The 27,332-nt window shown below is 44.4% G+C and overlaps 1 protein-coding gene across 1 annotated transcript in view; it reads right to left on the bottom strand.

Moving 5' to 3' along the window:
- Positions 1-22,051, bottom strand: part of DENND4B (DENN domain containing 4B) — a 39,427-nt gene extending 17,376 nt beyond the window's left edge. The window contains exons 1-14 of the mRNA XM_089482840.1: positions 21,974-22,051; positions 13,008-13,327; positions 11,014-11,266; positions 9,557-9,626; positions 8,599-8,768; positions 7,386-7,627; positions 6,526-6,592; positions 5,842-5,900; positions 4,562-4,706; positions 3,960-4,135; positions 3,035-3,135; positions 1,888-2,103; positions 770-915; positions 91-230 (exon numbers count right to left, since the gene is read on the bottom strand). Of these exons, the coding sequence (XP_089338966.1) occupies positions 91-230; positions 770-915; positions 1,888-2,103; positions 3,035-3,135; positions 3,960-4,135; positions 4,562-4,706; positions 5,842-5,900; positions 6,526-6,592; positions 7,386-7,627; positions 8,599-8,768; positions 9,557-9,626; positions 11,014-11,266; positions 13,008-13,309 (2,087 nt within the window). The 5' untranslated portion in view covers positions 13,310-13,327; positions 21,974-22,051. The remainder of the gene's footprint in view (positions 1-90; positions 231-769; positions 916-1,887; positions 2,104-3,034; positions 3,136-3,959; positions 4,136-4,561; positions 4,707-5,841; positions 5,901-6,525; positions 6,593-7,385; positions 7,628-8,598; positions 8,769-9,556; positions 9,627-11,013; positions 11,267-13,007; positions 13,328-21,973) is intronic.
- Positions 22,052-27,332: the final 5,281 nt, after the last annotated feature.

Below are 27,332 nucleotides of genomic sequence, written 5' to 3'. Positions count from 1 at the left end.
ATGGAGGGATGAGTGTAAATCCAAATGGATTAATTAAAGCACTAGATAGGACACAAAAGGTGACAAGAGAAAGACTAAAGGGAGACTCACTGGTAACATGGTGGAAGCTCAGTACCATTGGGGCCAGTTGGCTCTTCAGGTGGCATGATAAAAACGGTGTGCTCACTGCCATGTGTGTCATCCAGTTCGATCAGAGGCAATTCCTCTGGCTTTTCCAAATCCACTTGCACCTGAGTAGGCAAAGAGAAGGGGAGAGGCGATTCAGTCAAGAGCAGGGGTGCCATCATTCGTTTCCACAAAACTGGGACTAAAGTATAAGGGACTAGATTGGGAGGCTTATTGACCCACCTACCCTCCAAAAAACTAAACACATCCACCACATTTTGAAATTTAACATTGTTTTATCGCATATGTCAGCTGTGGTTGTTAGTTTCACTCATGCCACAAGGAATCTGGGATCTGCTGTTTCAACTGGTCCAACTGGCCGGGATATTTTTCAGACCCTTCAATCTGGCATTTCCCCAGTTTTCCGGGACAAATGGCAAGCGAAGCAGCATCTGCACTGCCAGCACTGTATCGTAGCAGAGTCAGGGTTTGCAGTGTCCAAGCACCAAAATGCTTTGATGTGTGGACACAGGGCCTTCTCAGTGGTGGGACCCCCCGACATTTGATCACTATAGTTTTGACCAGTCCAAAGCCCTGCCCACAATGCAAACCCAGTCCCAGGGTCCCAGCCCAACCACCCCTGCCAAGCTCTTTTTCTAGTCACCTTCTCGACGCAGGAGTCAAAGAACTCCAAGCAAGTGTGCCGGTCGCTGACGAAAGAGCACTCCTCGATGAACTGCGTGAAAAGCTGGGTGCGCAAGAGCTGCCCGTAGAACTTGTGGTAGGCGCGATCGCGTGATTTCAGGAAACCTATACAAAGCACAAGAGAGAAAATTAGGAGCTCCTCCTGGGGTGGGAATTGTCTGGCCTGTATGTGGCCCGTAACGCTGTTGCTGTGGGTCTCAGGGCATAGCCATTTAAAATAGCGATAGAAATAATGCTTCCAGTAGGCATGTTGTAGGTCCACCAGCATGATTCTAGGTCTCTCTCGGCATGTTCTAGATCTGCCAGCAACATTCTAGGTCTCTCTCGGCATGTTCTAGATCTACCAGCATGTTTCTAGGTCTCTCTCGGCATGTTCCAGATCTGCTAGCAAGATTCTAGGTTTCTCTAGGCATGTTCCAGATCTGCCAGCAAGATTCTAGGTCTCTCTAGGCATGTTCTAGATTTGCTAGCAAGATTCTAGGTTTCTCTAGGCATGTTCCAGATCTGCCAGCAAGATTCTAGGTCTCTCTAGGCATGTTCTAGATCTGCTAGCAAGATTCTAGGTCTCTATGCATGTTCTAAGTCCACCAGCATGATTCTAGGTCTCTCTCTGCATGTTCTAGATTTGCTAGCAGGATTCTAGGTCTCTCTAGGCATGTTCCAGATATGCCAGCAAGATTCTAGGTCTCTCTAGGCATGTTCTAGATCTGCTAGCATGATTCTAGGTCTCTCTAGGCATGTTCTGGGTCCACCAGCATGATTCTAGGTCTCTCTAGGCATGTTCTAGATCTGCCAGCATGATTCTAGGTCCCTCTAGGCATGTTCCAGGTCTGCCAGCATGATTCTATGATATGTTTATGCCTAAAGTCATTCATTTAAATAGGGTTCACTAATACCTGCAGTTTTGCAGTTCCATGGTAAATCCAGCAATGTATCCCCCATGGATACGGGGGGGGGGGGGTCATACAGTGCTTAATATTTTAAAATACTTTCCGCATCCCTTTCCCAAGCCTAGAACCTACAACTTTGGGGGCTTGCAGTTTTATCCCCAAAGCAAGGAGAAGCGATCGGCTGTACCCTGTAGATAGAAGAGGCTGCTGGAGTCGCGGGTCTTTTCAGAGGGTGCCTGGGTGATAGGCAAGAGGTAGGAACGGTACCCCTTTAAGAGGCAGGCCATGAAGCGAAGGAAGGCTCCCTGGATGTCCAGTTCCAGCTGCTTCCGTCGTCCGTAGATGAGGTCGTAGTCGGTCAGCAGAAATTCCAGGGTGGCTTCCTCTACTGGTCTGTTGTACACTTGACCAGAGAAAAGGGAAAAGGGTTATTCCAATGGTATAGTCAGAGAACACTATGCCCACAATGATCTATGGAAACCAGATTGATCAGTGGTACATCTAGCATATCACACCAATATTAAAATCACTCCAGTGGCTGCCACTTAATTTCCGGCCAAAGTACTAAATGTTGGCTACTATCTTTAAGGCCCTACATGATTTGGGTCCAGGTTACCTATAGAGTCACCTCCTTCCATATAACATGCCCCATACACTCAGGTCCTCTGTGGGACATTTACTTCAACTGGCCAGAACTAGACTGGTGTCACCCAGAGGACCTTTCCATCAGCTGCCCCTAAACTGTGGAATGACCTGCCAGAAGAGATTTGACAGCTAAGAATGCTGTTGAATTTAAAACAGTATTAAAGACCTGTCTCTTCTGCCAGGCCTTCCCAGTCAATTTAAACCATGAATTTTAAATTGGTATATTTCAATCTGGATGATTTTAGTGTGCAGTGGCTGTTTTAGTCCTATGTTTCTGTGTTTAATGTTCAATTATATATTGTGTTTTACTCTATGTTGCACCTGACATCGAGCCTGGGGGAGTAGGGGGTAAGAAATAAATTAACAACAACAACAACAGTAAATAATAATAATAATAATAATAATAATAATAATAATAAGGCTTAGCCAGAGTCTTTCTTTCTTTCTGCAACATCTTTAGGCTGAGCTAGTTTTGCCTTTCTGCAACATGGATCAAGATAAGCAATAGTCTCTTCTCCTTGAGTAACATGTATCTGGCTGAACTACAGCTTACTCCCTCTTTCCACAACATCTATCAGTGATGAAAATCTTGAGCTTCTCTGTGTGCTCCTCTCACCAGATCCTCCCGACCCCACAATGCATATGTGTGTGCATTTGTGTGTGCATGTGCACTCATGTTCTTTACTCACTCTCATCCAGCTGCTGGTACTGGGAGGTCAGCGAAGCCAAGAGCACCTTGCAAGGTTTCCGGGGCAGGGACCGTGGTGCCAGCAGCTTCCGTTCCTCACACCTGCATGCAGAGCAAAGCTGCCCATACGGTTAGTGCCTCCTGCCAAGGTGCCCGGCAGCCATACCCCTCTCACCTGCTCCTCACTCAAGGAGAGATTACCCAATCCCTTGCAACCCAATGCGGTCGCCAGGCGAAGCCCAAAGCAAAACAATAGGCCTTCTGGTTTGAGATCTAATTCTCTGGAAAGAACTCCCAATGAGTTCAAAAGACTTTCCTCCCACATAGTAGAAATAATGAAGCTTGATGCCACTTTAAGTGCTGTCGCTCCATCCTACAGAACCCTGATGTTTGTAGCTTTACATGGTTTGAGCCTTCTCTGCCAAAAAGTACTGAGGTTTCACAAAACTACAAATCCCAGGATCCAATATGGATGGCACGATGGCAATTAAAGTGGTGCTAAACTGCATTATTTCTACAGTGTAGATGTACCCTCAGAGGCAAGGAATTAAATCTCTGGTCCACTTAGGCCACTACTGCTGGAATGGAAGTTGGTAGTTTTCATGACTGAGGGAAGAGGACAGAGTGGTGAATCCATGCTGTAATACAGTCTAAGCTTTAAAGGAGTTTTCCAAAGTGCTGAAACTATTTGGGGGTGGAAAATATGGTTCAGCATCTTGGGCTTTTAAGGATAGATTACAGTTCAGTGGTAAACTCCTTGCTTGACATGCAAAAGGTCCCAGGTTTCAGGCCCTGCCATCTCCAGACAGGTCTTCTGCTTGCAAAACCTGAATTGCCGCCCATTCTGTAACCCAACCAGTCAGACTCATCCTGCAAGGAATGGGGAGCAGGCCGACCCTAGTGGTGCATCTGCAGGTGGCACTCACTGGAAGATGGTGTTGGTGTCCAGGTCGACGCAGATGACGTCATGAGGCGGGTCGTGGAGGTCAAAGTAGCTGGAGTGGATGCCCACGATGAAGGGCACCGGGGCACAAAGCACATCGGCCAGGGTGAGCGGGCACAGGGGGATGTAGGGGCATTGCCAATGAAGTGGGAAGATCATCTGAGGAAAGGTGGGAAAGGAACAAAGCATTCAAAGAGAGAAGAAATGTCAGGAATAAACTCTCCTAGAACATGGCCACATAGCCCGAAATGCTGAGGGTGCATCTAGGTTGGAGAAATAACACAGTTTGACCCTAATCCTAACTCAGCTCCATACTATGGAATCGCTGAGATTTGTAGTTTTGCAAGGTCTTTTGCCTTTCTCTGCCAAAGCAAGCCTGTGCCTCACCAAACTACACATCCCAAGATTCTGAAACATGGTGCCATGGCAGTTAAAGTAGCATCAAACTGCATAATTTCTATAGCATAGATATACCCCAGGACTGCAGGTGGGTATTCCAAAGTTATCCCGTAGCCCCCATTGTTCTGTGCTCTCCAGCCATTGCCCCAACTAGACCAAAACTAGACCAACTAAACCAGAACTCACAGAGACCAAGGCTTCGCCCACGCTGGTCAAGACGTCCTGCCGCAAGGAGTGGATGAGCAACTTTTGCTCCGTGAGGACCGCCACCAAGAGAGCAATGGCATTTTCGGGACCCAGCGTCTGCAACAGGGTGAGGAAACTGGCACCGCTGCAAGAAGAGGGGTACGAGCAAAAGCATGTCAAAGGCAGTTTTATAGGTGACATTTTCACATCCCTGTCCACAGGATCTTTCCAAGAACCCACAGTTAAGGTATAAACTAGTTCTGGTAGTTTTCATCTCTCCTTGGATCAGGTGTTTTATATAGTGAATTGATATTCACCACTATCTATGGCGAAGCTCTCTTTATCATACTTTGCATAACTACTGACTATGCTCATGTATAAGTCCAGAATTTAGGTTAAAAATTGGCCCCAAAAAACTGAGCCGACTTATCCACGGGTCAATGTAAGTACTGTATTTTAACTCATATACATACATACATACATACATACGTACATGGTGAAAGGCAAGAGTTTAATTTCCCCCAGAAGCACTGACCCCCTTCTACTCTCTTATCCATCCAACCTTTAGTATGACCACAACAAATAGTTATGCCTACTGGTATTTTGTAAGCTCTTTGGCATTGTTTTCCTTTGCTTCAACCTTTACATCCTTTACGGGTCATATCAAAATTCATAATTTGGGCTCCCAAAACCTGCCCTTGACTTATATATGAGGTCAACTAGTAGTCAATTATATGGATAATACTGTTGCTAGTATAGTTCCCCCTTCTGTTATTCTGAGCAGTATAGCTAAACTCAGGGGGACCAGGTTTACTGAACGAAAGGGAGATGGTGTCATAGTCCCCTCCCATCAATTTTTAATTTTTTAAAACATTGATTTTAATTATAACATCATCCCTGGTCCCCACCCCCACCCCCCACCCCCGAATCCATAAAATTACTTTTCACTTAAGGTACCCAGCCATAATATCCAAATGACGTATGACATATCCATGATTCCTTGTACCAGAGGTAGGAAACTGTAGCTTGTGAGAGTTGGAAGTGATCTCAAGGGGCATCCAGTCCAACCCATTCTGCCATGCAGGACCTCACAATCAAAGCATACCCAACAGATGACCATCCAGCCTCTGTTTAAAAACCTCCAAAGGAGTCTCCACCGCCCTCCGAAGCAGCTTATCTTATAGTTTTGAGCCTGCAAACTGCAATACCACTGCACTCCTGCTCTGGATCTGTTCTAGGATGCTCCCACGAACACTCACATCCACCCAAGAGAGCCATACCTTAAAGGCAGCGGAGAGGAGACCGGCTGGCACAGGAGCAAGTTATCATAGGGGGACATCTGGAAAGCCAAAAATAGAAAAAGAGATGCTTGCATCAAGACTGACTTGTGAATGCTTTCCATCAAAGAACAGAGAGAGAGAGGGTAAATCTGTCAGTTTAACCTTATGAAGAAATCTGTAAATCTCACTTTTGAAGGAATCTGTCAATCTCCCGTTTGTTTGCATTCTATCCTAGTTCTTTATTGGGTTGCAGGTTCAAGAATGCATCTGAGGAAGTAGACTTTAATCTACGAAAGCTCCTGCTGCTACCTTCTTTCTTTCAGTTATGCTACAAGATCTGTCTACATGCTGATTCTACACCAGCGGTTCTCAACCTGGGGTCAAATGACACTTTCACAGGGTTTTGGCAAACACATATTTCTGATGGACTTAGGAACCGAGACCATCAGTTGGGAGTCACCACAACAGGAGGAACTGTATTAAAGGGTTGCGGCATTAGGAAGGTTGAGAACCACTGTTCTGCATGGCTATATCTTTGAATTAGAATCAAAAGTGTTCTGAAATAAGGACACACTCATACTTTGGCTCCCTGAAGCTAGTGGGACCATTTGCCATCCCTGTATCACCTTCTATACTACCCCAATCGAGCAAGACAAGATATTTGGGATTTCCGCGCTTGCTCACCTGAACCAAGATCCGAGGCCGCTGTGGAGACGGGAAGGGGACATTGTGCATGAAATGAGAGATGTGCCTAGAAGGAGCAACAAAGAAGTCACAGGGAAGAAAGACAAGACGCCCCAGACACCAGTGACGAAATCATAACCCAACAGATCTTCCCCATGCTGGATCCCCTTGCAGTTTGATCCATGGAGATTTTAACAAGGGACAACCCTGCTCTTGACATTGGGTCTCGGTTAAAAGCACCACCAAAAGAAAAGTGCGCAACCGCAGAAGTCAGAAAAGCAACCCTGAAAAAAAAAAAGGGTTTTGGAGTTTGGAATTCTGGATAAGGGAGACTCAACCTTGTTGCAAGCTGTTTCTGACTTATGGCAATGCTCAGGTGAATAGACCATAGGCTTTTCTTAGCAAGATTTGTTCATGGCGGGTTCCTCTGAGGCCGAAAGAGTTTGACTTGCTATTGGGACGTCCATTGGGTTTCAATGGCTAAGACAGTATTCAGACTCCAGTCTCCAGAGTCATAATCTAAGGCCAAACCGTCACACTACAGAGGCCCTCTATATACATATATAGCGTGGAAACATTCCCAAAACAAAAATTAGTTTCGTTTTTCTGTTTCTCCCAGAACTGAGACCCAAGACATTTGCCAATATAAATGAAAAGCCCGAGTCCCAATAAAATCTTATGTTTCACCCCCTTCCAATTAGGACACACAAAGCGGTTTCATTGCAATGCAAAAAAACAAAACAATGCAAAACCAAAAAACAGCGAAAGCACAGGTTCAATGAAGGTTAAGCGCACAAGACCGACACCTCCACCCACCGCCCGGAAGACGCAACGCAGCCACTGTGTTTGCCCCGACTTACACCTCAAGCGGCAACACGTGGGGTCCCGAGATGCTGTAACGGTAGAGGAAAGTGAGGAACTTGTGAAAGACGTCAAAGAAAGGCCAGTGGGAGAGGACACAGATACTCTTACGCGTCTGCACCGACTTGCTGGTGATGGGGCGCCGGTCGACCACCGTGAGCAGGTTCAGCCGCATGCACTGGCGCTCCGAGAGGCATTCCCGCGGGTAGGACTCATAGAACTGGATGGCGGCACCGTACACCTAGGACGAGAAGGAGGACAGGAAGAGTTACAACACCAACAACAATCTCGGCAAAGTGCCACTCGCCAGGGGCCAGTAGAGAAGTGGCTCAATGCAACCAGGCAGGAAATCAACTAAAGTAGAAAAGTGGTGCTACTGCATGTACTCAGGGTTATGGCACCGCCGTTACGGACTAGGATTTGGGAGCGTGCTGACAATGCATGCTCCCAAACCCTAGAATCGGCGCCAGGACGCCGCTTTTTGCCCATCTGTATCAGGTCTATGGCCTGCTCAGTTTCTATGCTGACGAGGGGATTTTGGGTGCTGCAGTCCAAAGAAAGAGCATTTATCAAGCTCTTGCCCGATCCAGAGAGCCAGAGTGGCGTAGTGGTTTGTGTGTTGGACTATGACTCTGGAGACCAGCGTTCAATTCTCAGCTCAACCATGAAACTCACTGGGTGACCCTGGGCAAGTCATACTCTCTTAGCCTCAAGGGAAGGCAATGGCAAACTGCCTCCAAACAAATTGTGCCAAGAAAATCCCATGATAGGATGGCCTTAGGGCCGTCGTAAGTCGGAAATGACTTGAAGGCACACAAATGAGCTCATCGCACGGGGCTTTGGGAATGCAGCTAGAATGAAAGGTGGCAGGAAAGGTACAGAACCGAGAAAGGACGCATTTTACCCCACGCCGCAATGCCGCCAATGCTGCCGGAAGTCCCGTTCCGTTCTGTTTCCCATCCGTCCCAAAAGTGGTGATTTTCAAGAACTTTTCTGAACAGTTCTTGAAAATCACTTCCTCTGGGATGGATGGGGAATGGAACGGGGACTTCTGGTGGCGTTCCGGCGTGCGATGAAATATGTCCTTTCCCCATTCCGTTCCCTTCTGTTCCATGTTAGCTGTGTTCCTAGAGCCCCGTGCCTCCCATGACAACAACAAGTCTGACCCAAACCTTCCAACAATAGCTCTCTCCCACTTTGCAATCCCCATACCTTGTCCCCAGAGGCTCCGGTCAACACAAAGGTGGAGAAGACGGGAAGCTGGTATTTGGTATCGACCGGCCAGCTCTCAATGGTGGCACCCATGGGCAGGCAAAAAACAGGCACAGACTCAGGTAGGGGGAACGCTTCATGGTCCTCCTCTGGATAGCGGCTAAGGAGACCTGGGGAGGGTGACAAGAACAACAAAAAAGTCAGATATGCCTAAGCAAGCATCATCCTTGACTACCACATCATGCACCACATGGGGCTGCTGTTGTACACTAGCCAGAAGGGTTTGCACCTGAACTGTGAATTGTATAAGCAGATTTAACTTGCCTTCTTTTATCCAGAATTGCGAACTCCAAAATATTCCAAAATTGTCTACCTGGGTGGCTAAGACAGTGACACCTTTGCTCTCTAACGGTTCAATATACATAGACTTTGATTCATGCCCAAAATTATTAAAGATATTGTATATAAAATTACCTTCAGGCTATGTGTATAAGGTATATATGGTCCAAAACACAGCGCAGAAATAATCCAGTCTGAGACCACTTTAACTGCTCTGGCTCAATGCTAGGGAATTCTGGGAACTGTAGTTTGTGGTGGCACCAGAGCTCTCTAAGAGAAAGCTAAACGTCTCACAAAACTACAAATTCCCTAGCATTGAGCCCGGGCAGATAAAGCAGTCTCAAGATGGATTATTTCTACAGTGTGTTATGGACCCGAGAAACATACATTAATTTTGTGTTTAGACCTGAGTTGCCATCTCCAAGGTGTCTCATTCTGTGTATTCAAATATTCCCAAAAATGCAAGATAAATCTGAAATGCAAAACAAGTCTGGTCCCAAGCATTTTGGATAAGGGAGACGAGACTCATCGTGGATAAATGAAAGAACCAAGCAACCCTTAGCTTAATATGGGTCCCAGGATGCTGCTCCCTGTTTCTCAGATGTGCCGCCATGTTTACCTGCTTCGTACACCAGAGTGTTTCCTTTGGCCAACGCCATCTTGTAGCAGATGTAGAGGGCAGGACCCCACTGTAGAAGGGGGGAAAAAAGAGGATGATAAGCAAAGAATGGTAAAGTGATTACACAAACCACAAAGAAAGCAGCCCTAGGGGGGAAAAGAGAGCTCCTTTGAACCAGAAATCACGTTATAGAATTATATAACCATTCTCTGTGCGGCAGCCTTGGTTAATGCATCTGGCATTTTTGCAGAGTAAAATCACCAAACCAGTGTAGAGAAAAGGCTGAAGGATATTAGTTAACCCAGGAAGTCTTGGCTTTCAAATCCATTTTCTGATCAGCCAGTTTTATTCATTTATATTCCACCTTTCCCCCCAATAACAGGACTCAAGGTGGCTGCACTGACTGGCAGCATCTCTCCAAGGTGTCAGATACAGGTTTTGACTGAGAGACACCAGGATTCGAACCTAGAGCACCTAGCTATGGCTCTACAGAGGAGCTATGGCCTGCCCTCCCCATCCAAATTAATGAGCTATGGCTGTACAGATGAGCTACGGTCCGTCACCCATCCAAACAGATGAGCCAGGGCTCTACAGAAGAGCTATGGCCTGCCTCCCATCCAAATAGATTAGCTACGGCTCTGTAGATGAGCTACGGCCTGCCTCCCCATCCAAACAGATGAGGTACAGCTCTACAGATGGGCTACAGCCTGCCTCCCATACAAACAGATGAGCTGTGGCTTTACAGAAGAGCTATGGGCTGCCTCCCATCCAAATAGATAAGCTATGGTTTTGTAGACGAGCTACAGCCTTCCCCCCATCCAAACAGATGAGTTACAGCTCTACAGATGAGTTGCAGCCTGCCTCCCATCCAAGTAGATGAGCTACGGCTCTACAGATGAGCTAAGGCTTGCCCCACATCCAAACAGATGAACTGCAGCTCTACAATGAGCTACGGCCAGCTCCCAATTTAAACAGATGTGCTATGGCTCTACAGATAAGCTACAGCATCAATAACAGAACAATACACAAATTAACATGGAAATCACTCTTCCCTACCCAGGGTCATAGAGTGTATATATACCCCACTCTCTTTCATGCCAGCATTCTCTGAAGATGCCAGCCAGAGTTGCTGGTGAAACGTCAGGAATAAACTCTTCTAGAACATGGCCACATCGCCCGAAAAACCCACAAAAAACTATGGATGCTGGCGATGAAAGCCTTCGACTTCACAGATGAGCTAGGGCCCTACAGATGAGCTATGGCCTGCCCCCCATCAAAGGCAAGCATGTCTTGCTCCCCACACAATGGAAATTGTGTTCACATTCTTCCAACCTGTGGGTTGACAGAAGTTAGAAGGAAAATAAAACAACTGTAGGAAGCTCGCAGAGGTCCCTGCAACCCTAAAGTGCTATACATTGGAACACCAGCCCTGCCAGGTCGTCTTCTTTAGGACTCACCATGCCGGCGTTGAGGTTCCGGTCCACGCGGCAGAAAGTGTGGGGCGTGCTCTCCCCTTTGCTGGGCATGATAAGGCAAATGTCCATGATCCCCAAAGTGCTGTAGGCTTGGCCCTCGGTGGCCCGCCGGTACATCAGGAAAGTGCGCTGGTGCCCGGGACTCCCGGAAGCCATGTTAGCCGAGTGGCTGTAGGGGGTTGTGTCTATGATCTTGAAGCCCGGTTTGGGACGGTCCTTCCCATCGTAGTGCACCCTAAAAGGACAGGCAGGAATGAGTTATTCATACTATGGAAGGAAAAGGCAGGAAGGACCTATGACCCTTTAAGCATTCTCAATCGCCACTGGGCTGTTTTTGGGTGCCCTGCAATGCCCCCCAATAATAACTACTTTGCAAACCTGGAGGATTGCCCCAAACATGGTGATATCACACACTAGAAAAGTGACTTGTTTGGTTTTCAATGGGATCTGTGTCCTTCATTTTTTTCATTGCTTATTTGTCATTGTTCTTATCATGGTTTTAGACGTCACAGTCTAAACAAAATGATATTGTTTGAAAACATCAAAGTTTCAACATGGTTTGTTGTTGCTGTGTGTCTTCAAGTTGTTTCCAACTTACGGAGACCCTAACATGGGGTTTTCTTGGCAATGATTTGTTCAGAAGGGGTTTGCAGTTGCCCTCCTCTGAAGCTGAGAGAATGTAACTTGCCAAAGATCACTTATGAATCTAAGGAAGCAGACCATATCTATGTAAGCGTATGCTACAACTTGTTTCCTGGAGTTAAGTCTCCAAGGGGCAACAAGGGCCTTTGCATACTGATATCCCAGACTATGTCTCTGAATTCTGCCCCCAAGATCGTGCAATGGATTTGCATGGATTTGCAATGGGTTTCCATGGCTGAGCTAGGATTCGAACTTTGGTTGTAGTGTAATGCTCAAACCATAACACAACACAACTTATGTTGACCCTAAGGTTTGCCTTAGGGTCAACATAAGTTGGAAATGGCTTAAGCGCATGGAAAACAACCATTAGTGCATGATGTAGTGGTCTGAGTGCTGACATATGATTCCAAGGTTTGAATCCTTGTTCAGCTCTGGAAACTCACTGGCTGTCCTTGGCAAAGTCACGCTATCTCAGCCTCAGAGAAGGTTCAATTTAAAGAAACTTCAACCAAGGAAACCTTTGGATAAGTACATTACTCAAATTTGAAGGCGCACAACAAAAACAAATACATACTGTATATATAGGTGTATAAGTCAACCTCATGTATAAGTCGAAGACAGGTTTTGGGTCCAAAATTATGGATTTTGATATGACCCATGGATAAGTTGAGGGTAAAACCCAGGAGTACGTAACAAAGGATGTAAAGGATGAAGAAAAAAGATGGCAAAGAAAGCCGCCATTTTTCTGGTCTCACCTTTCGCCACTCTACTCACAGAAGGGGATGGTTTATATTTTAATATAAGTTAAGGTTCAGTACTTGAGCCACGTTTTTTGGGTTGATTTTTTGCACTAAAATATCTAGACTTAGACATGAGTATATACAGTTGGCCCTACGCATTTGCAGCTTTGACTTTTGCAACCTTTTTGCTTATGTGCAGGTTTGGTTCACATGTTCTCTTTGGGAATCTCTAGGTCTTCCAGCGCAACTCTGCCAGAGGTTGACCATAGAGTTGTGCTGGAGAAGCTAAAAGTTCCTCAAGAAAACACTTCTCTAGGAACTTGTAGGTCCTCCAGCGTGATTCTGTTATCAACGCCTGGCAGGTGTTGACCATAGAGTTGTGCTGGAGGACCTGGAGATCCCTAGAGAGGTCTTCCCTTAGGTCAAAATAGTGGGGTTTTTTATTTGTGCCTTTTCCATATTCACGGGGGTCCTGAAACCCGAACCCTAGTGAATGTGGAGGGACCACTGACCTGAGGTAAGACCTCTCTAGGACCCCCCAGGTCCTCCAGTAATGGTCAAACCCCCCTTCTTTTCCGTCCTTGTGGCCCGTACCCCAATTCCACAATGGGGGGCTTGTCCCTGCCCCGCCGGTAGCAGATGAACATCTGGGGGTTGTTGAGGAGCCCGGCGTTGAGCTCCACAGGGTGCCCGCAGGTGGTGCGGTCGATGCAGGTGAACCCGTGGGGGACCTCTTCGCTCTGGGAGCGGACGATGACCGCCACATCCACGATGGGTTCGCTGGGCCGGGCCGGCCGCGGTGGGGGCTGGCTCTCATCCTCGAGGGGTTGCGAGGTGTCCGCCAAGCCGGCCACCACAAAATAGTCCACCAGTTGCGGGGCCCACTCCTCCGTCATGGCGGCAGCTCACGGCATCTACGAAGAAGAGGAGAGAAACGTTGCGAGGTTAACGGAAGGCGTGGAGCATGGAGTTGAGAAGCCCCGCCTCCCGATTAAATTCCAGCCAATGGGAGCCCTGCGCGGGATGCGATGCGGAATGTTCCGTCAAGAGTGTTCCTGAACAACAAACTTGGGTCACCCACAAAAACGAACGCATACCTCTAGAAACCCGTCTTCTCGCCTCTGGTTGTTTTAATTGATTATTTTAACATTTTAACCATTTTATTATTGTTATGTAGGGATTATATGTGTTAAGGGAGGGAGGGGATAATTGGGATTATTTTGTATCGGTGTTATTTTTTGCTTTGTAAGCCTTCTTGATCTTGACGGAAAGGCGGGATAAAAATAAATTATTATTATTATTATTATTATTATTATTATTATTATTCGAGACTTATTTTGTCAATTTTAAGAAAATAAGACTTCTTACTATTATCCAACAGGCCTTTCCAAGCTGTATCTGCACTGCAGAAATAATCCAGGTCGACACTGTTTTAACTGCCACAGCTCAGTGCTATGGAATTCTGGGAATTGCTGCTTTGTGAGCCTTCACCGTTGGTGCACTGGTGCCACAACAAACGACAATTCCCCAGATTGCATAGCATTGCACAGCAGCTGTTAAAGTGGTGTCAAATTGGACTATTTCAGCAGTGTGGAAAGCCCCCTAGTCATGGCAGCTGGGGATTCTGGGTGTTGCAACTCTTCCAAAGAGGAACTTTTCTAAACTCTGGTATTCTTGGTCAGTTTGCTTGCCTTGTATTGAGGGCGTACATTTTGGAAATGAGCCGATTCTTCATACAATGCTTTGCAAGGCCACATCTAACTTCTGCTTTTGCGCAAGTACGCCAGGGCATGAAAAACTGATTTGTTATAGATCCCGGAAGTTTTGGAGCAAGGGATTGATGGAAAATAATTCCCCAATGCAAAAGTTGCTTAATGTTCAAGGATGGAGATCTAAGCACACACACAAAACGCACACAATGTAAACTCTGAACCAGAAAAGGGAAGGAAATCACCTAAAGCGAATGAGGGAGCGGCGAGAGAGGAAGAAAACCATGTTCTGCTGATATAAGTGCAAACCCCAGAAGGCTGGGAGGAAAGGGAGGGGAAGTGGTTTGGACACATGGTTCTTTCATTCTTTAAAAAGGAAGAAAAATGACCCTTGCAAAAGAGACACACCCACACAGAGAGAAAGAGAAGCATCAAAAGAGAACATTTGACCCATTGATCATTACATCGATGTACATGGCGCTTTTCAACAGAACCAAACACTTACAACTACATTGGTCCCTCCGCATGCGCTGGGGTTAGGGGCGAAGGACTCACGTGAATGTGGAAAAACTGCAAATCAATAAGTGCTATTCTTTTTATAGGTTTTTTGTGGGTTTTTCCAGGCTATGTGAGCATGTTCTGGCAGAATTGCACATGGCGGAATGAGGTTGGAATGGATGGCCCTTGGGGTCTCTTCCAATGCCGATTCCACCTAAACATTAGGAAGAACTTCCTGACAGTAAGAGCTGTTCGATAGTGGAACACATTCCCTTGGAGAATGGTGGAGTCTCCTTCTTTGGAGGTTTTTAAACAGAGGCTGGATGGCCATCTGACAGGGATGCTTTGATTGTGAGTTCCTGCATGGCAGAATAGGGTTAGACTGGATGGCCCTTGGGGTCTCTTCCAACTCTAGGATTCTTCTGATTTCTTGACTGCAGTCTCCATTCTGATCAACGTTAATAAACAATCTATTTTAATATTGTAATAATTTAATTCTGTTGTAATGCATCACTTTTCTATGTTTTTTAATTGCATTTTTTAATGTTACTGTATTCTTTTAATGCTATGAGCCACTCTGGGTCCCGGTTCTGGGAAAAGAGCGGGATACCAATAAATGTGATGATGATGATGATGATGATGATGGACCCAAGTCTGGGAACTCTCCAACTATTTCATTTCCCTCGACAAGGATAAAATCTGCGGAGCTTTGGTGTCACAACAGACCCCAGGAGTCTGGCATCAAACCAGATTATTTCTGCAATGTGGATGCAGTCCCATTCAGGAAAAAGTAGGGGAAGAGAGAGAGCAGATCACCCTCTGGCCTGATTAATGTCCAGCTGCCCAAAAGCTCAATGCCCTCAAAGGCAGACCCCTGTGCTTTCTCTCTCTTTACTTTTCTCCCTGCCAACTCACCTCCTCTCGGTGCCAAAACGCCACTGTACTATTTTAAACCTTGGCACGTACAAGTACGCACCCACAACAGAGACAAACACTCCCACCCGTTGCCAACCCAACAGCCAAAATGGGAAGCCACGTCCCTCGGCTCTTTCCCCTTCCTCTGACAGGCAAGGGATGCTCTTGCCGGGTACCACAAAAACCATGTGCCAAAGGGGTGGCAATGTGTGAGTAAGGGGGATGCCAGCCAATTTGATGATGATGATAATGATGATGATGATGCACAGATCTCTGGCACTTCATTGATGCATGCAGACAAGTGCATTAGCGACCATGAATCTGCACATGCTCAGAGGCACATGTGTCAAAGGCTGGGCCTTGTAAGGAAAGACAGGTGAGATTTTAGGGGAAAGATTGAGGTGAGATTCTATCTAGTCCATAACTTGCAGCCATAACTTGAGCTGCATCTACACTGCAGAATTCACCCATCTTGACACCGCTTTAACTGCCCTGGCTCAACGCGATGGGATTTTGGGATCTGCAGTTTCACAAGACACTTGGGACTTCTCGGTCAGAGAGCTCTGGTGCCACTACAAACTCCAAATCCCAAGATAGTATGGAGCCATGGCAGTTAAAGTGGTGTCAAACTGGATTATTTCTGCAGCGTGGCAGCAGCCTGAGTCCAGATTGGATTGAACCTCTTTGAGATGTGAGAGGTTGGCGAACTGAACTTTTCAGTGTGCCCACTGTGCACTGGGAGAAAAACTCCCTGCAGAGAGAAATCTAGTACATCAGGGAATACTCCCTGCAGATAGAAAACTAGCACATTGATGGACATGTGTATTTTCAGCCAAGAGGTGCTGCTGAATTTAGTAACCTAAGGCCTGCCATTGCCAGATAATCCTCCTGAAACCGTGTTTGCGCTCAAGAGAAGGGAAGTGTGTAGCAGCAGCTCATGTCCTCAAATGCCACAGTTTCTACTCTGTTTTTTAATGATGGGTCCTCACTACACAGCACTGAAAGAATGGCAAGAAGCAGGAAGCCAAGCATCCAAATTCTTGTGTCGACACAAAAGATGACTCTCTTTCAAACAACCCCATGTAAAACCTCTGTGACAGCCACATCGTCTTTGGCACTCAAAGTGAAAGCAATGTATGCACAAACTCCATTTTGCTCACATCTACAGACTCACTGAGTTGCAAGAGACCCCAAAGGCCATGCAGTCCAATCCCTTTCTGCCATGCAGGAACTCACAATCAAAGCACCTCTGAGCCATCCAGCCTCTGTTTAAAAACCTCCAAAGAAGGTGGCTTCACCATAATCCAAGACAAGGTAGTCCACTGTCGAACAACCCTTACCACCAGGAAATTCTTCCTAATGGCAACACGGCATTGTTCCATGTCTTAATCTCTGGAGCAGCAGAAAACAAGCTTGCTCCATCTCCAACATGACACTCTTTCAAATATCAGGTCACCTCTTAACCGTTTTGGAACCTGATGTCAAGAAAAAGAGGAGGTTTTCCACGGTTCCCAAAATCTGAAGGGATGTCATAGAGAGGATGGAGCAAGCTTGTTTTCTGCTGCTCCAGAGAATAGAACCAGGAGCAATGGATGCAAGCTCCAGGAAAAGAGATTCCAGCTCAACATTAGGAGGAACTTCCTGACAGTAAGAGCTGTTCGGCAATAGAATATGCTGCCTTGGAGAGTGATGTAGTCTCCTTCTTTGGAGGTTTTTAAACAGAGGCTAGATGGCCATCTGTCGGGGATGCTTTGATTTAGATTTCCTGCATGGCAGAATGGGGTTGGACTGGATGGCCCTTGTGGTCTCTTCCAATTCTACGATACTATGAAGGTTCTCAGTGTGAAGGGAATATATTTATTATCCTGCCTTTCCTTACAGAAGCTCATTCCTCCTTCCCATCCCTCCTTTTATCTTCAGAACAACCTTGTGAGGTAGGCCAGTCTAGATTGCTCCACCAGCTTTGCAGCTGAGCGCACACAGGAACTGAAAAGCAAGCCTTGCTGAGTTAAATCCTGTCCCGTAACCACATTGCCGCTCTGTGGTTCCCCCCTGTAAAATGCCAGCGACGCCAACTGATTCTGCCACACAAAGAAAGATTATATAATAATTGCAATGACAGTGATAAACACAAGAAAAACGAACAAGAGGGAAGGCCTCCCTGTTTAGGAACAAGGCAGGCAAGTTATTCTCCGATCTCCACGTGCAACGAAAGCACATGCATGTTCAGAGCTTGGAAAAGTTCCTTTGGCTTCAGACTACAACCTCTTACAAGCCTGGAGCTCTGGGCTTTCCATCTAGAGGATTATGGGCACAGTAGTCCTGACAAGGACTATGTCCCAAGATGTGGTTCACAGCCCTGCATGTTGCAATGCGCACTCATCCAACCCACACATCTTGAACACATTTTGGTGCAACCTGCAAAAGTTGGAGGTTATTTTTGAAGCAAGCCAAAGCACTGGACACAGGAAGCTGCCCCTGCTTTAAAGAACAGCAGCAAAAAGCAGGAAAGCGCTACTCACTTCTCAACCCAAGTCTTGGGGCTGTCGAATTTCGAACCCACTCCCTTCGCTGAAGTTTTCGGACGGCCCAGCCGTTGCAAGCGAGAAACGTCAATGTTTCCTCTCGAGAAGGAAGGGAGTTGTTAAGCGGCTGCACTTCCCTTCTGCGGTGCCAAGAATAGGGCAGAACAAAAATGAACTGGGGGGGGGGGTGAAATCCCAGAGAAAGGGAAGTGTGATTGTGTGTATGGAGTGCATATGTGTGTGTCTGACACCTTGCATACAAGTAAGCACAAATAGGAAGCTGCAACCACTGGGTACACCTGGCAGAAAGTGGGCACCAATAGGACTGGTACCAAACTGGCCCAGATTTTACACTTCTTTCCTTTGCAAACATGTGATGCATTGCTTTCCGGTGAACCTACCCAAATCTAAAATTAAGATTTGCAGAGTCTCTTCTCATTCCTACTCAAAAAGGATGCAAAATAGGTGAGGACAAGAGACGGGGCTTTTTTGGTTGTTGCACCGTAACCGTGACTAAAATGGTGAAAGGCCTGGAAACTATGCCTTATGAGGAGAGACTTAGGGAGCTGGGGATGTTTAACCTGGAGAAGAGAAGGTTAAGAGGTGATATGAGAGCCCTGTTTAAGTATTTGAAGGGATGTCATGTTGAGGATGGAGCAAGCTTGTTTTCTGCTGCTCCAAAGAACAGGACTCAGAACAATGGATGCAAGCTACAGGAAAAGAGATTCAATCTCAAATTTAAATCATATTTGCCTTCCTGTGATAAGAGTTCAAGTTCATCTTATTCCCATGCTCTTTGAAGCATGAGGATAGAGCAAGCTTGTTTTCTGATGCTCCAGAGAACAGGACCCGGAACAATGGATGCAAGCTACCAGAGATTCCAGTTCAACATTAGGAAGAACGTCCTGACAGTAAAAGCTGTTCAACAGTGGAACACATTTCCTTAAAGAATGGTGGAGTCTCCTTCTTTGGAGGTCTTTAAACAGAGGCTGGATGGCCATCTGTCAAGGGTGGTTAGATTGTGTATTCCTGCATGGCAAAATGGGGTTGGACCGGATGGCCCTAGGGGTCTCTTCCAACTCTACGATTGTATGATGCTGAACGCAGCCACAGGATGTAACAGCATCATGTCAGTTTTTATGGCCAAGGTGGGATTGTAAAGCCTGGTCTCCAGAGTCATAGTCCAACACCTAAACTACTACTAAAAACATATAAAACATACATAAGTGAAAAACATAAAGCATGCAGCCTTTGAGGCTGAGAGAGTGCGACTTGCACAGGAGCATCTTGTTGCTTTTCGTGGCCAAGGCGGAACTGGAAAGCCTGTCTCCCGAGTCGTAGTTCGACACTTGAACCAACATTAAATCACATTAGAATAAAACATAAACAGAGCATGCAGTTTTAACCCAGGTTAAGGGATTCTGAGTGCTGCAGTCCAATGCACAGACATTTATTTTGCAAGCGCTGGAACAGAAAGGTTTGGAGCAGAGAAACCAAAATCCAGACATGTACACACACTCACTCGTGACCGCCTTACAAAACTCGGCGTGCAACACACAGCCGCACAAAGAGCCCGATTCACCAAATCTCTCCTTCCCAGCCCTAGGGAGAAACAAACTGGCCCACATCTGCAAAATGCAGGGCTTGAGTTGTGCGCTTTCTCCACACACACCCATGCGCACGCCCTCCCCAAAACTCAACACAGACACACCACAATTGTGTGACCGTCCAGCTGCCTTTCCAACAGATGGGTCGCTTGATAATCCAGTATCAGACGGCGAAAATGACGTTGGGCCGGGCGGGAATCAATGGAGCAATTCAGAGGTCTTGCAAAGGCCAGGAGATGCCGGGAGTTGTTATCAGAAAGGCAAGGCGATGGGATTTAGGGGGGATGGAAAGGAGATAAGGGGGAATCCAAGCAAAGCCATTGGGAAAGCAGTCAGGCCAGATGTTGATGTGAGGTTTACGAAGCCAAAGAGGACAGATGTGGGGATTCCTTGGTTTTGGAAATCGAGGAGTGAAAGGATTATTGGAGTCGGCAAGAGAAGGTGGGGAGAAAGTAAGGCATTTGCCTGCAGCTCTGTGTTGTGTGCCTTCAAATAAAAATAAAATTAATAACAATAATGATAATCATAATAATATAATTCAAGTTTGTGAAGTCGAAGGTTTTCCTGGCCGGCATCCATAGTTTTTTGTGGGTTTTTCGGACTACGTGGCCATGCTCTGGAAGAGTTTATTCTTGACGTTGCGCCCGCATCTGTGGCTTTGGCATCTTCAGAGAAGATGCTGGCGAAACGTCAGGATGCGCCACTGCATTCCTCTGAGGCCGAGAGAGTGTGACTTGCACATATGCACCCAATGGGTTTTTATGCTCGAGTGGGGATTCGAACCCTGGTCTCCAGGGTCATAGTCCAACGCTGAAACCACGGTCAATGGAGACCCCAAGGTGAACCTCTCATGGGGTTTCCTGGGCAAGTTTTGTTCCGGGACGGCTTGCCATTGCCTAGGAGAGTGTGACTCGCCAATGGTATCCCAGTGGGTTTCAATGACCGAGTGGCGATTCGAACCCTGGTCGCAAGAGTCAGCATCCAGTGCTCAAACCACTACGCCAAAGTCTCGATACAAACCTCTGGCATCTAAGGGTTCACCCAGCTCTTTCAATCTCCTCCGCACAACCCCAAAGAAAGCAGTGGTTAGTCTAGGGATGCTGGACTGCAGCTCCCATGATCCACAGCCCTATTGATCTAGAGGCAGCTTCCCATGTTCCTATATTTAAAGCCGGCCCTTTATTTCAGAACCATGAGGACTAGAATCGTAATTTCATTTCAAGTCAAGCACTGCATCAATAGACATCAATCAATCAATCAATCAAACAAACCAATCAGTATATTAGCAGATGATATTGCAATAGCTCCCCTCTCCTACTTTCTCATTCTAGACCCAAATCTGGGTTGGAGGCATTGGGAAACATACTACTACTAGTAATAATAATAATAATAATAATAATAATAATAATAGCCCCCCTCCCCATTTTCTTATTCTAGATCCAAGTCTGGGCTGACTGCCTTGGAGAAACAGTAATAATAATAGTAATAATAATAAATACCACCCTCCTTTACTTTCTCATTGTAAACCCAAATCTGAGCCGGCTGCATTGGGGGAACATAACAACAATAGTAGTAATAATAATAATAATACCCCCCAACTTTCTCATTCTAGATCCAAATCTGGGCTGGCTGCATTGGGGAAACAGCAATAATAATAATAATAATGAATAATAATAAGAATAGCCCCCTCCCACTATTTTCTCAGTCTAGGATTTAAGAGGAATTGTTTTGGGCAAACAGCAATGAACAACAACAACAACAACCTTCTCTACTTTCTCTTTCTAGACTCAAATCTGGACTGGCTGCACTGGGGAAACAGCAATAGTAAGAATATCAACCTAGTCCCAATCCTAATTTCTCATTCTAATCCTAATCTGGATTGGCTGCATTGGGGAAACAGTGATGATGATGATGATGATGATGATGATACAGTATCTCCTTTCCTTTACTTTCACATTCTAGTCCCAAATCTGGACTGGGCTGCCTTTGGGGGGATAAACAGCTACAATAATACTAATAATGCTAATAAATATCCCTCCTTCCCTACTTTCTCATTCCACCAATCAATCAATCTCTCAGTATGTCAGCATGCATATATATATATATATATATATATATATATATATATATATATATCTCAGGAAGGGAAAGCAGGGTTTGGAAGGAGGGAAGGAGAAGTCTTATAAAACAGGAGGGAGAATAGGAATGGAAGGAGCCAGCTGTTTGCAATGCAGTGTAATGTAATGCAATGCAATGCAGAAATTGCAAATGCAATGCAGCAGAGGAGTGCAATGCAGCCCCTTTACCTGTGCGGACGCCAATCCCGCTTCTGTCGCTCCTGCTGCCTCTGCTTAACCCCCAGCCTTCGCCATGGTCTGCCTGGCCTGCTTCAGAGGCTCCCTCCCTTCCCTCCGAAGGGACCACAGCGCCCCCTAGAGCCCAGGAGGACCATTGGGGAGAAGACGATTAGCTTTTTGCACCCAGATTGCATCTCTGCACTGCAGTGTTGATGCGGGTTGATACCGCTTTAAGCTGCTAGGGCTGTCTCAAGAGAGGGAAGCCTAAACATCTCAGAGAATTGCAAACAACATAGTTCAACTATATTCCTATTTTAGCATTTTATAAAATAAAAAATGTGGAAATAAACACAGTTCAAATGAGAAGAGTTTTAAAAACATGTGAACCTGGGACTCCTACATTATACAGTATACAACATCTACATACATACATACATACAATAGGATACATAAATACATAACACAAAAATTGCAAAACCAGATTGATCTGATATATATATATATATATACACACACACACACACACACACACACATATAAAATATTAATCTGGTTTTGCAATTTTTGTTTATATATATATATATATATATATATATATATATATATATATAAACACAAAAATTGCAAAACCAGATTAATATTTTATATGTATGTATGTGTGTGTGTGTGTGTATGTGTGTGTGTGTGTGTGTGTGTATATATATATATATATATATATGCACACTCACACACACATATAAAATATCAATCTGGTTTTGCAATTTTTGTGTTACACACACACACACACACACTATATATAAAACACAAAAATTGCAAAACTAGATCAATATTTTATATATCATACACACACACACACACACACGGTGTATGTGTGTGTGTGTATATATATATATATATATATATATAATATCAATCTGGTTTTGCAATTTTTGTGTTATGCATTAATTTATGTATCCCACTGTAACCCTCGTTGATCCTTCTGGAAAGGCGGCATATAAATAAAACCTATTACTGTATTATGATGATGATGATGATTCTCTGCCAGAGAGCTCTGGGGCCCCAGCAAACTACAGATCCCAGGATTTTGCAGCTTTAATTCCCACTTCTTGGTCCAGAGAGTTATATATTCCTCGGATCCCATCGTGGGAGAAAGGCGGGATAGAAATCCTCGAAATAAACAAAATAAATATTTTATTATTATTATTATTATTATTATTATTATTATATTTATTTGTATCCCGATCTTTTCCCAGGATTTAATTATATCTTGGACTATGAATATAATATAATAAATATAATTATGTTGGACTATGAATATAATAAAATAAATATATTAAATATAATATATAATAAATATGATTATATGTTGGACTATGAATATAATAAAATAAATATAATTATATGTTGGAATATGAATACAATAAAATAAATATAATAAATATATATAATCTATAATAAATATAATTATATGTTGGAGTATGAATATAATAAAATAGATATAATTATATGTTGGATTATGAATATAATAAAATAAATATAATATAATATATAATCAATATAATAAATATAATTATATGCTGGAGTATGAATATAATAAAAATAGATATAATTATATGTTGGATTATGGATATAATAAAATAAATATAATATAATATATAATCAATATAATAAATATAATTATATGCTGGAGTATGGGTATAATAAATTAAATATAATATATAATAAATATATATATAATATCTAATAAATATAAATTATAATTATATGTTGGAGTACATATATAATAAATATAATATATAATATATATGTTGGTCTATGAATATAATAAAATAAATATAATAAATATAATTGTATGTTGGTCTATGAATATAATAAAATAAACATAATTAATATAATAAATATAATTATATGTTGGTCTATGAACATAATAAAACAGGTATGATAAAAAATATAATAAACATCCAAAACACTATGCCGCTCTGGCTCCGATCTCAGGGCACCCCAAAACATTTCGATCCAACCTGGGAAAGACAATTACTTTATTGGGGCTCCCTAAATCTCCCAGCCAACATGGTTTACAGGATTTTGGGAGTTGTAGTCCAAAAAAAGTACCATTTCCAAGCTGGGCTTCTATTCCAGTGGGCCCTTGGTATCTGCTGTGGTTTGGATCCTGGACCAAAATTCATGTATGCTTAAGTCCCATTAAATGCTTCCTTCCAGATGTTCTCGGACTGCAACTCCCAGCAGCCTTTGCCTTAGGGCCGCTGGGATTTGCAATCCAAGCAACATCTGGAAGAACCGCATGATCCTCACCTCTGTTTCTTTTTATGGAAAAGATGAGCTAAGTTCAGCCTTGCAAAAGTTTGTTTTTCCTCTGCCTCATTTGGAGATTGGCAACGAGAAGAGATAATCCGTTGAAGGGGAACTTCTGAGAGTCCGTTAATCGTGTGAATTAATCTAATCTAATCTAATCTGCAAATGCAGTAACCCTGAGCATAAAAGCTTGTGGAAAGAGGAGACAAAAGGTCAACCGGTGATAACGTAATGGAGCTTCCATGGGCAGGAGCTGTCTATCCTTGAGTGGTTTGAATCTGCTTAAAGTGTCTTAGCTGCTTTAATCATAGTTTATAATAACGTCGATCTTTTAATTCCTTTTTAACTTTCATAAACCCATGTTTTAGTTCTCAAACAGTGGGGCAGGACCCTTGGGTTGTGGGTGCGAGAGTTGCCCAAGGAGGCTGCGAGACTACAATTTACACGTGCATCGAGTTAAATATTGGATTTGCTATTGGCCTTGGAGACCAGGGTTTGAATCCCGGCTCGGATATAACAGAGGTTGGATGGTCGTCTGTCGGGGAGGGCTTTGATTGAGAGTTCCTGCATGGCAGAATAGGGTTGGACTGGATGGTCCTTGGGGTCTCTTCCAACTCTAGGATCCTATGGTTCTATTATGGCCTCATTCTCACTTACAGATAAATCGCTGTGCGATCCGAATCGATGGATCGATTTGACATCGGAGTGTGGTTCCCACAACATTTGCTCCGATTGCATTTTCTGGCATTAAAATAACCCACTTGTGGTCCGCACTTACAAACGGATCGATTCGAAATGATTCGACTCCAGCCGGCTGAAGGGCAAATTTGAATCGAATCCGATCCGCTTGCGGTTCGGACTTGCGTCGAATCGATTCGTGTCGAATCTATCTGCAATATGTATTAATGATAGAAAGCCAGTAATAGAGGGAAAGAATAAATTGGTAGGTGATGGAAAGGAAGGAATGTATGAATAGAGTAGAAGTACAGAGAGTATAAGAAAGTGATTGAGGGTCTGAGTAAGTGAATTGAGAGTAAGAGAAGAGTAAGTGAATTGAGAGTGATTGAGAGGATGTGAAAAGAAAACAAAGGCAAAAGAGGAGAGAGAAGCGGAGGAGAGAAAAAAGGAAGAGAGGGAGAGAAGGGAAGGAGAGAGAGAAAAAGGGAAGTATATTTTTGAGGAAGAGGTAATAGAGAAGGGAAGAAGGAAAGGAAAGGAAACAAGTTGATGGAATAGAAAGAGGGAAGTAGCGGAAGGCCATCGTCGCCAAATAGGTTAATTCGGTTCAAGTAGGAACCAGGGTCTTTTTAATTGGTTCGAACCCAATTACGATCCGGTTTAAAAGGTAGCAGGAATGATATATAAAACCCACTGGCTGATCCTGGGCAAGTCGCACTCTCTTGGCCTCGGAAGACGGCAGCGGCAAACCGACTCAGAACCAAGCTTGCCAAGAAAACCCCGTGTTGCTTTAGGGTCGCCGTAAGTCGGAAACGACTCGGAGACATACAACGACAACAACTGGTTGTATTGCAGTGTTTCTTTCGGAGGAAAATAGGCGTCCGATAGGTAACCAAAAGCCACCAACTCTCATAGAATCATAGAGTTGGAAGAGACCCCAAGGGCCATCCAGTCCAACCCCAATCTGCCATGCAGGAACTCTCAATCAAAGCATCCCCATTAACAGATGGCCATCCAGCCTCTGTTTAAAGACCTCCAAGGAAGGAGACTCCACTACACTCCTGCTCCCAGTATGGATGGAAAATGGCTTGAACTGGTAGAGTGGGTTCCAGTTTTTCACGAAACAACACAACTGAGCGTTGCCCATTTTTCTATTCCCCCACCGATAGGACTTTTTCATCCTTAAGGACTAACATCCCTTTGGCTGGGATCTGTATAGCTTCATGGCCGATCCGTTCTTACCATGGTTCCCTTTCAGTGGAGAGCAATACTTTTGCTGACTTTTGTGGTTGTAAAATCTCTTGGGCTGAATCCAGGAATGAGAAAATACAGAGAGATGGCCAACAGAGTTGTGTTTTGGCTTGTATTGTAGCACCATCGTGTGGAATTATGAAGCAACAACCATCCTCCTAAAAACATATCCATATTGGCAATACTGCAAAGTATATGTGCATCCAAAATAACATAGAATAAAATCCATGAAACAGGGATACCTTTTTGGACCAACCCAAATGTACAAAATATACAGCTAAGGTTCCTTTTGTATATATTTATTGGGTCCAATGGCTGCAAAAAGAGTTCAAAATGCAAACATACTTTGCATTCTGATGTATTTTGGATTTTTGGGGGGTGTTATTATTCTATTGTTATATTATTGTGCTGTAATGGGTATATAAATACATCATATTATTATAATATTATTATTATTATTAAAGGTTTGGTCGGGAGAGAATACAGTCTGAAAACAAGATTTGCTGCTGCCGGTCGTTCTCAACCGAACCGTCGGCTCTCTTTATCCACCAATTTTTTATCCACGGATTCAAGCATCCACGGTTTGAAAATATCCCTCCAAAAGTATAAATTCCAAATGCAAACCTTGACTCCCCCCCCCCCCCCCATTTTATATAAGGGACACCATTTTGCTCTGCCATTGCATTTAATGGGACTCGAGTGTCCATGGATTTTGTTATCCATGGAGGATCTTGGAACCAAACCCCAGCGGATAACAAGGCCCCACTGTACTAAACTTACCCCACAACTGGTTTGTCTTGACGGGACTTTATCACACATGGCTTTTGAATTGGACTAAAAGTTCAATAATAGCCTAAGGTTAGTTAATTGTGCCTTTGGTGACACCTATCACACAATCCCGTCTTCCTCTCATCACTGCCTTCTATCCTCATAGGGTACGGTTTCCAGACCCTTCACCATTTTAGTTGCCCTCCTTTGGATACATGGCTCCAGTTTCTCAACATCCTTTTTGAATTCTGAGGCCCAGAACTGGACACAATATTCCTGGTGGGGCCTGACCAAAGCAGAATAGAGTGGCACTATTGCTTCCCTTGATCTAGACACTATACTTCTATTGATACAGCCT

Source organism: Sceloporus occidentalis, unplaced genomic scaffold, assembly GCF_023333645.1.
Source record: "Sceloporus occidentalis isolate IW3139 unplaced genomic scaffold, rSceOcc1.0.p SCAF_20, whole genome shotgun sequence".
Classification (NCBI taxonomy): domain Eukaryota; kingdom Metazoa; phylum Chordata; class Lepidosauria; order Squamata; family Phrynosomatidae; genus Sceloporus; species Sceloporus occidentalis.
This window is presented reverse-complemented; position numbering and strand designations above follow the sequence as displayed.